Source organism: Mandrillus leucophaeus, unplaced genomic scaffold (genome assembly GCF_000951045.1).
Source record: "Mandrillus leucophaeus isolate KB7577 unplaced genomic scaffold, Mleu.le_1.0 Scaffold805, whole genome shotgun sequence".
Classification (NCBI taxonomy): domain Eukaryota; kingdom Metazoa; phylum Chordata; class Mammalia; order Primates; family Cercopithecidae; genus Mandrillus; species Mandrillus leucophaeus.
The window spans coordinates 349056-359994 of NW_012108753.1; the positions used below are offsets into that span (position 1 = coordinate 349056).

Consider the following 10939-nt stretch of genomic DNA (forward strand, 5'->3'; position numbering starts at 1 on the left):
ACCATGTTGGACCAGGCTGGCCTCGAACTCCTCAGGTGTTCTGCCTGCCATGGCCTCCCAAAGTGCTAGGATTACAGGCATGAGCCACTGCGCCTGGCCAGGAGTAGAAACTTTTGAATCTGACTCTAAGGTTGTTTTTGTTTATGTGTAAGAAGTCAGTTTCTGTTATGTCTGTTATAATGTCGGTCTAAAGCAGAGGTGTCCAGTCTTTTGGCTTACCTGGGCTACACTGGAAGAAGAATTGTCTTGGGCCACACATATACTAACACTAATGATAGCTGATGCACTAAAATTTAAAAAAAAAAAAAATCTCATAACGTTTTAAGAAAGTTTACAAATTTGTCTTGGGCTTCGTTCAGAGCTGTCTTGGGCTGCCTGTGGCTGCAGGTTGAACAGGTTTAGTCTAAAGGGAATCCAGTAAAAAGATGGAAGAATAGAAGAAGATTGTTCATTGAATTTGGTTAAAATGGGACCACTGAGATTCAAGAAACCAGAATTGAATGCTGCCTGTTTGAAGGTAAAACAGACAGTATTCCCTTGAGCACATTTGGGAGAATTCCTTAGGGGTTAGGGAGGATAGAATCAATCTAGAAAGAAAATGTTGAATCTGAGTGTGTGTAAAACTGGAGAATTGCCGGGCGCAGTGGCACACGCCTGTAATCCCAGCACTTTTGGGGGCGGGAGGATCACCTGAAGTCGGGAGTTCAAGACCAGCCTGGCCAACATGGTGAAACCCCATCTCTACTAAAAATACAAACTTAGCTGGGCGTGGTGGCATGCTCCTGTAATCCCAGCTACTTGGGAGGCTGAGGCAGGAGAATCGCTTGAACCCAGGACGCAGAGGTTGCAGTGAGCCGAGATTGTGCCATTGCACTCCAGCCTGGGCAAAAATAGTGAAAATCCATCTCAAAAAAAAAAAAAAGATAAAAATGGAGAATTTCACTAATACACCAAAGCTGATTAAATATACATAATTGAGGAATTACCCATTTTAAAAATGTGTTTTTATTCCTTTTATTTTATATATAATTGAGAGTTGACCATATTGTTACAACGTTTTTGTGAGCAATTACTTTGGCAAATGTTAACTTAAGCTGTGGAAATAATCAGATTACTTTTAGAAAATTACTGGTTGTACATTAATAAGAAATAATAGTTGAAGCTAAGCACTAATTTGTATATAGGGGACATTAAAACAAGAAAGAACTTCCACTCAGTTCTAGTTACTGATTTCAGTGGTCTCATTTTAACCAAATTTTCTACGTAACTATACCAACATCCTCCTCCATCCAAATTCTAATTAAGTCTGCCATACCTTTCTTGCCATCCTCACCCAATAGTGTGGCAATCCACTGTTACTGATGGGATTGCATTATGCAGAGATAAATTAAAATGGGAAAAAGGGGCCGGGTGCAGTGGCTCATCCCTGTAATCCCAGCACTTTGGGAGGCCGAGGCGAACGCATCACCTGAGGTCAGGAGTTCGAGACCAGCCTGACCAACATGGTGAAACCCGTCTCTACTAAAAATACAGAATTAGCCAGGTGTGGTGGCACATGCCTGTAATCCCCGCTACTTGGGAGGCTGAGACAGGAGAATCGCTTGAACCCAAGAGGTGGAGGTTGCAGTAAGCCGAGATCATGCCATTGCACTCCAGCCTGGGCATCAAGAGCGAAACTCCGTCTCAAAAAGAAAAACAAAATAGTTCCTATACTATCAGTCTGAGGCATTTTATAGTGCTCTTCTCCAACCAGTTGTTTTGTCCTTTTCCTTTTCGTCCCCCCTTTTTTTTTATTTTTTCTCCTCTCCTTACTTCTCCCTTGCACTTCCCTGTCTCTTGGTTTTTTTCTGACTTCTTTTCCTTCCCTTGGTTGAACATGTTAATGTAGAATTGCCCAACTTCTCTGACTTACAAACATTACCAGTTATAGAAGGCATCTGAAAGATCTCAGGACCTCAGTTCTGGCAGTGAGGATGCAAGCAGGTACAGCAAAATCTGTTAATATAGCTAGATGGTAGTTGAGTATTAGGATTTTGTGCTTGTGAATTTGGATTATGTTTTATTCAATTTTGTGTCCCTAGTATATAATAGGGCCTGGCATATAATAATCAGTGAATGTGTGTTGAATGAATGGAATGAGCCACATTGAACTGGGTGATGTATAATTTAGTTTGATTATTCCCTTCATATAGAAAGGGTCATAGTTACCAAAATCTACTTACCCCTCAGGTTACAAAAATTTTTAATTCATGCCTTCTTTAATTTTGCTTTTTGTTCATCTGGTAGAAAAACCCAAACAACTGGAAAATAAAGGAACTTCTTAAAGCTGAGTTACTGAAACTATTGTTTTAATTAGTTTTGTATCTGCCATTGTTTATCATTATTAATTAAACTTAAAATGTATGCACATATTTTAGTATTAAGATAAATTTGAAAATCTAAAATGTGTTTCAAAATATATTCAGATGTCATTCAGTAATGCAAAATGAGCAACAGTAATACTTTCTGAATTTATTTGTTTTAAAGTTTGTGGATTTTATTGTAAAGTGCTGAAATGTGCCTGGCAAGTAATAATCAGCGAATATGTACCTGAGAATTAACGTATCTTAGATTTTTTTTAAGCATAAATATTAGCAAAAAGAATCTGCGTTTTTCTCATTCAAAGATGGGTAAATTAAACATTGCAAAGGAAACTGCTGAGAACAACATTTTTAGAGTTTTTTGGCTTTAGTGTTTGAAATAAATGATTCTTGTGGTTAAGCTCTGCTCCCACTACTTTGTTTTTAATACTGACTTACACTTATGAAAATTACTTATGTTATAGTCACATGTCCACCAGGAACCAAGTAAGAGAATTCCTTCTTGGAGTGGTCGCCCAATCTGGATGGAAAAGATGGTAATGTGCAGAGTGAAAGTTCCACACACATTTGCTGTTCACTCTTATACCCGTCCCACGATATGTCAGTACTGCAAGCGGTTATTGAAAGGCCTGTTTCGCCAAGGAATGCAGTGTAAAGGTAGGATTCGGTGTTTTCCCTAAGTAAAATTTATGTCTGTTTTTGTTATTAAATATGGGTTTAAAATATTTATATTTCAGAAGCATTAGCCAAAGAAATTATTGTCATAATTGTTATATAAAGGAAAGAGAAATGTGAACAAAATAGAAATGTGTGTGTAAACTACTACTACTACTATCTGCAGTGTGTATTATTATGTGCCAGGCACTATAGTAAAACAGTAAACAAAACTTTACATACTCAGTCTTCAAAGCAATTATATGTGAATTATGCTTTTGTTAGTATTCCAGTAGTAATAGATGTTACTAATAGGAGTTACTATTACTATTAACTATTAACAGTAATAGGAGTAGTAGTAATAGGAGTTAGTAAAAATAGGAGTCATTTTTCATTTTATAGACATAGATTAGGTAACTTGCTTAAGATCATGTAGCTAGTAAACAGAAAAACTAGAATGTGGACCTCTGAGAATGGCTTCTTCACCTGTATGCTTATCACTTGCCAATATAGAATAGCTAGTAGGCAACAAAGCTGATCCTTGAGGTTTTATGTCTTTTTGATTCCAGAGCCAGACAATAAACAAAATAAAAATAACGCTTTCCTCTTTTCATTAAATATTTATTATACACACACAAGCATACTGCAAGAGTTTTGTGGTTTTTTGTTTTTAAGTATGTAGTTAGGAGAATTGTACAAAAACTGTCATTCCTGAGAATAATCACACTGAAATAGGTAGGACGTAATAGAAGCTACTGAAATTATGATAGGGACCACCCTTATTTGGATACTAACCCAGCACACTATTATAGTATTTTCGAAACATCTCTTAATGAAACAGGTTTTTAATAGCATACTGGAATAATTATTTGCTTATAATTATATAATGCTTTTATGCTTTTTAAAGATGATTTTATCTTTTTATCTCATATCTTCCCAGCAATGCTGTACAGTAGAAACTATGTTTTCACAGTAGAGTGAAAACTAAAATAGAATGTAAATGTCTTAGATTATTAGACTGAGCCAGGATAGGATGTAAGTAGTCTAAGTATAATCTTGTATACTTTTTTAATGTAATTAGCAGTTCTTGGTATTGTACTTTTTATATAGTAGAAGTATTTGTGGAATTGAATTATCAAGTGATCTAAATAAAACATTAGGGTTGAGGGTTTTGTAACAAGAAATTCTTGCTTACAAGACAGAGTAAGATAATTGTATATAAGCTTAAGCATATAAGAAAATAAAGCTTTCCTTGACAGTGTATGACAGCACACGAGAACATCAAATGGGGAATAGGTTATACATTTGTTGTCAGGTATTTTATAACTATTAGGCATTATAACATGATGAAATTTTATTTCAACGACTTGCTTTGACTATGAGTTACTACATAAATTAATACTTTAAAATATCAACATAAAAATGTATTGGCAAGCAGCCACTGAAAAATGTTTTGGGAAAGAACATTAGTAACAGATGTACAAATTCTAGCCAACAAATAATCTTAATGAAGGTAGTTAATATTGCTGTTCTGCTTAGCAGAACAGAAACATTCTTAAACCATATGCAGAAAAGTACAGTATTTTGTAGTGCAACTAAAATAAATATGAATGAATTTTTACATAAACCCGTTAATTCTGCTACTGGGTTATTCAACGTTTTAGGGTTCTAGACGAAGAATCTTCTATGCTTATATTGGTTCAGAAAATGGTAGGTTTTATTTCAGTATAGTTAAGCTACTTCATTTATTAATAAAATAATTATAATTCAGTGATTTCCCTATTTTAATAGTATGAATTAAGATACTTAAAACATAAAAGTATTTTCATTTGTCAGTCTACGAAAGAAAAATGATTTCATTAAGATAAAACCATTATACTGGATCATTTGAGAAAATGCACAATTCCAAGAATTCATTCATCTATTTGTCTTTATTTTCTACTTTGATGTATAAAAACTTCAAGGTAGCTTAAAAGCGTATGTAAAATATAAAAGAGCATAAGCAAATTAATAAAAACATGGGTAAGGACATAGAACTAAAACTGCCTTCCTGTCATTCAAACCTACGTACTTGCTGCAGGTAGCCCACAAATTCGGCTCTGAATTTTTTTTTTTTTTTTTTTGAGATGGAGTCTTGCTCTGTCGCCCAGGCTGGAGTGCAGTGGTGCAGCCACACCCAGCTTATTTTTGTATTTTTTTGTAGACACAGAGTTTTGATATGTTGACCAGGCTGGTGTCAAACTCCTGGCTTCAAGTGATCCACCTGCCTCAGCCTCCCAAAGTGCTGGAATTACAGGTGTAAGCCATTGCGCCCGGCCTGAGTTTTCAGAGGGAAAATGGAAACCTTGTTGTTTTCACAATTTGCAAAGTTCATGAGATAAAACACAAATCTGTTGTTTGAGATAGTGTAAGGTAATATCACATGAATTTTCCCGAGGGCCTGTCTTAACAAGGATAGTGTTTTAAATAATGTAAATGTTGTTATCTAACAAATTATACATTTCATGGGGTTTATGTCATATAATGATCTTTAGCCTGTGCTGTTGGCATGATACCCAGGATTTTCTTGACTCCCAAGGGTTACAAAAACATTCTAAGTCAGATATTAAAGTTATTTTCACCCAGTTATTACTCATAGATGCATTTCAAAGGTGGTATTAGACATAGTTAGACCAGTGGGTCTCAACTTTAGTATAACTTACAGAGCTCAGCCCTACCCTCCCACCCCGTAAGAGTTGCTGATGTAGTAGGTCTGGGGTAGGGTGCAAGAATTTGCATTTCTAACGAGTTTCCTAATGAAGCTGATCTGGGACCACAGTTTGAAAACAACTGTGTTATACAGTAATTTTGGACAGATTGTACCTAACACTGATCTGCAATGCTGTCAACTCTGAGGTTTGTTTTAGGCTGAAGAGAATCATTATGTACAAGTGGGAGGCCTTGTGCTGGAGAAACTCAGTCCTTCCTCACAGGGTTGTATGTGAAAGTCCTTATTGGTTCCTCATAAATGTTTGTTGGATCTCAGTCTCTTTCCTGCATATACATTAGGTCCTGATACTTAGGAATTGAAAGTATGTATCTGACATAAGTTGGATGGGAATGTAGTCAGCTTTAGAAACTCTCATGGGAGGTGTGGAAAGATGAATATGAGATAAGAGAAGGAAATATGGAGCTGCCAATACATTTCAGCAGTGTTGTACACATGGTATTAACCTTATTATACAAATGAAGAAAATGATGGGGGGTTGCAGAGGGTGCTAAAGTGACTTGTAGGTGGTTATTATTTTAATATCATCATTACTAATAATATTCTGTTCATGAGTAATTTAAAGAAAGTCTAACCATATCTGATACTGCTTGACTTTTACATAAATTAATACGCTGAATATTTTCATTTTAGATTGCAAATTCAACTGCCATAAACGCTGTGCATCAAAAGTACCAAGAGACTGCCTTGGAGAGGTTACTTTCAATGGAGGTAAAATTCTTTTTCTTAATTTCTGTGAAAGATCAGAAAAGGCCATGATTCTTTGGTGTATTATCTTTGGATAAGGTTCTGTTTTCCTAATTTGTTTCTTAAAGATTTTCTTCTGATTGAATAATCAAGCAAAATACAGAGACCACTGACAGTATACATTTGTTAGTAATCATGCCTTCCCGTCTTTCCTCTGGCCACCTGTTACTTTGTAGTCTAATATAGCCAGTGGTACTGCATATCGTCTTTCATTTTTAGACATAAAAGAACTTGTTTTAAAACCCTGTTCTTGTCTCTATTCTTTCATAGTTCTAATATGTACTAACTGCTTGCTATACCAGGCACTGTTCTAAACTCTTTAAATATATTGACATTTCAACCTAAGAACAACGCTTTGAGGTAGGTATTAAGAGATGAATAAACTGAGGCACAAATACATGAAGTAACTTGCCCCAGAAATATAGGCAATAGGTTGCAGAGCTGGAAGTTAACCAGACCCACATGATCTGGTTCCTTAGTCCCTAGTGATTTGAACACACTATACTGCCTCACTGTCCCTTTCTCTGTCAAATAATCATTATGCATTTTCCCTTTGGGGCCTTTTTTTTTTCTTTTCAAGATAATACTAAGCAAGGCAGGTACCTTTTTTTGGAAGGAAGCGGTAAGGACTCTAACCTTTCAGCATAATTTTCCTTTAACAATTTACATGACTGGTAAAAATTTCATGTAAGTAGTTCTGTAAAAGGAAAAGCATAAAAGGAATGAAAATTCTCTTTGGCAGAGTTTAATTAACATTTTCTCTTGTGGCATGTTTTCTATGGTTGTTGGTTGTCTTAGTCTGTTTGTGCTACTATAACAAAATACCATAGGCTGTGTAGCGTATAAACAACAGAAGTTTATTTTTCATAGTTCTGGAGACTAGGAAGTCCAGGGCACTGGCAGATTCTGTGTCTGGTGAGGGGGGTCCCATTTTCCTGGTCGATGGCACCTTGTAGTTGCATTCTCACATGGTGGAATGGGAGAAGGAGCTCCTGTGGGCATATTTTATAAGGGTACCCATCCCAAAGACGCCACCTTCCAAAGACCCACCACCAACTAATACCCTTGCCTTGGCAGTTAAGATTTTTAAGGGGAACAAACATTCAGACCATAGCACTGATAACACCTTGACAGAGCATGATTGGTTTTCTCTTTCGGTTAATCTGAATTAGTATAGTTTGTCTATGACTAAAGACTTTAAAAAATTTATACTTCATTTATTTGTGTTTTCGTGCTTTTCTACCTTTTAACAAATGGATATGAAATACAGTTTTATCTTAATGTGCATTTGATTACTAGTGAGATGCTCAAACTCACTAGTAATCAAAGAAATGTACCATTTTACATTAGCAGTGTATGAGGATTCTGATTTCTCTACATCCCTACCACCACTTATTGTTTATCTTTTTGATTACAACCATCCTAGGTAGTGCGAAGTGGTATCTCATTGTAGTTTTCATTTACACTTCCATGATGGCTAATAATATTGAGCATCTTCATGTGTTCATTTGCCATTTTTATATATTATTTGAAAAACACACCTATTCAGATCCTTTGCCCATTTAAGTTATTTATCTGTTTATTTTTCATTGAGTTGTAAGAATTTTTAAATACCCTGGATACTAGTCCCTTATCTGGTATATGATTTGCATATATTTTCTCCCATTCTATGGGCTTTCCTTTCACTTTGTAAGGTATTGTTTGTAGCACAGAAGTTTTGTATTTTCATGAAATCCAATTTATTTATTTATTTATGTTGTCACTTATCGTTTTGGTGTGTTAAGAAAGCTTTGCCTAACCAAGGTCACAAAGATCTACTCTCATGCTTTCTCCTATGAGTTTTATAGTTTCAGCTCTTATATTTTATGTGGTCCACTTTGAGTTAATTTTTATATATGATTTACATCTTCATTCTTTTGCACGTAGATATACAGTTATCCTAGCACCATTTACTTAAAAGACTATTTCTTGCCCATTGAATTTTCTTGACACTCTTGTCAAAAATCAGTTGACCATAATGGTGGTGGCTTATCTTCGTTTATAGTATCTTTTGTCATGTGGAAATTTAAAATTCTAATGTAATCAAATTAATTAACTTTGTGCCTTATGGTTTGTGTATTTTGTATCTTCTTTAAGAAATACTTTATCTTGGGCTGGGCGCAGTGGCTCATGCCTGTAATCCTAGCACTTTGGGAGGCCGAAGTGGGTGGATCCCCTGAGGTCAGGAGTTCGAGACCAGCCTGGCCAACATGGCGAAACCCCATCTCTACTAAAGATACAAAAATTAGCTGGGCATGGTGGTGGGCGCCTGTAATCCCAGCTATACTCGGGAGGCTAAGGCTGGAGAACAGCTTGAACCCGGAGGGTGGAGGTTGCAGTGAGCCGAGATCACACCATTGCACTCCAGCCTGGGCGACAAGAATGAAACTCTATCTCAAAAAAAAAAAAAAAGAGAAATACTTTACTTAACTCATAAAGATATTTTCTTACATTTTAAGACTCAAGACTTTTTTCACATTTAATAGACTTCCTCTATTAATACAAAAATCTGAAATTCATTTAAAATTTTACCAGAACCTTCCAGTCTGGGAACAGATACAGATATACCAATGGACATTGACAATAATGACATAAATAGTGATAGTAGTCGGGGCTTGGATGACACAGAAGAGTCATCTCCCCCAGAAGATAAGATGTTCTTCTTGGATCCATCTGATCTCGATGTAGAAAGAGATGAAGAAGCCATTAAAACAATCAGGTAACGTATATACATATTACAAGCTACTTCCAGATGCAAGGTCAGTTCAGGATCTCATTAAGAAAAAGCCATGTCTCTTTAAGTGGGACCTTAAAAGTAACTTAAAATCTAAATAAATTGTGGCTAATTCTTTTACATGCAATGTAGTATTTCTGAAATAAATTATATCACCCTTGCTATCCACTCAAGATGGGGAGGTATGAGAATCCTTGTTTTTGTTTTTCTGTTTTGTTTTGTTTTAAAGAAAAATGCCTTATGTATGTTCTAGATATAAAACCTAGTTGTAGAACAGTCACTGCAAGGTGTCAGTATTGAACTTTCAGTTAAAGCAACCTGTTTTTCACACAGGCAGCTTTAAGTGGTAGCAGAAACGGCAATAAAGAATATACTCATGAAAATGTTGCACAAAGATAATGGTGATGAAGTTGAGGGCAGTTTTCATATTGCCACAGTTAATCTGACTATTAGCATTTTGTAAAAATACTATTAGACTGTAAAACCATTCTAAATATGCCACTGTGCTCATAGAAATTCAGTTTTTGTAGCCTAAAGGATATACTACCTTGTAGCAAAATGTCCCCATTTTGGCAGGTTTTGTTTTTCATTGGAAACGAAGAGTTACTTAAAATGAGTCATTTATTACAATCTCAGATGGCTGCGTTGTCATTTATTCAGTTTGGCTTATCATTAAAGAACAATTATTAGTATCATTAGCATTATTAACGAAAATTTTGTTTACCCATTTTGGAGACTATTCCAGAACCTAGCTAGTTGGGGTTGTTTTTTTTTTTTTTTTTTTTTTTTTTTTTTGAGACGGAGTCTCGCCCTGTCGCCAGGCTGGAGTGCAGTGGCGCGATCTCCGATCACAGCAACCTCTACCTCCAGGGTTCAAGCGATTCTCCTGCCTCAGCCTTCCAAGCAGCTGGGACTACAGGCGTGCATCACCACACCCGGCTAATTTTTGTATTTTTAGCAGAGATGGGATTTCACCATGTTGGCCAGGATGGTCTCGATCTCTTGACCTTGTGATCTGTCCGCCTTGGTTTCCCAAAGTGGTGGGATTACAGGTGTGAGCCACGGTGCCCGGTGAACCTAGCTAGTTTCTTAATCATGAATACTTCATAGTTTAAAAAAGAAAGTATTTAACTGTTTGAGGCCCACATTTCAAAACAGTGTATTTTGTACATACATCCCAAATTTTAGTTATTGAGCCATGTTTCAGTGCTGCCTGATTTGACTCATTACATTTTCTTAATTAGTATCTGTAAATCATTTTCCTCTAAATAACTTCTAGTAGAGGTACATTTTGCTAACAACATGATTAACTGGATTTGACATTTGAGCCATGTGAATTCGAGTTATATATTTGCATTTTGCCTTGTTATGGATTTGTTAGTCCATCATGCTGCCTAACGCAGGAAAGCTCTTCAACAGAAGCCCAAATGAGATCCTCTCCTGGGCTCCAAATATTTCAGTTTGGGAGGGTGCTTTCTGCTCTGCTCATTGTTGTTTTTTTTTTTATTATTTTTTTTTTGTGATCCTCCAGAAAACATTCATGACAAGTAAATAGGATTTAAAATACTAGTTTAAAATAGAATCAATTATGTATCATCATAACAGGATTAATTTTTCTTAAGCCATTGTTTATTTTAC

At 35.9% G+C, this 10939-nt stretch overlaps 1 protein-coding gene across 1 annotated transcript in view; it reads left to right on the forward strand.

Annotated features, from left to right (window-relative positions):
- Positions 1-10939, forward strand: part of PRKD3 (protein kinase D3) — a 77836-nt gene that overhangs the window by 29655 nt on the left and 37242 nt on the right. The window contains exons 5-7 of the mRNA XM_011967631.1: positions 2825-3017; positions 6415-6492; positions 9103-9286. Of these exons, the coding sequence (XP_011823021.1) occupies positions 2825-3017; positions 6415-6492; positions 9103-9286 (455 nt within the window). The remainder of the gene's footprint in view (positions 1-2824; positions 3018-6414; positions 6493-9102; positions 9287-10939) is intronic.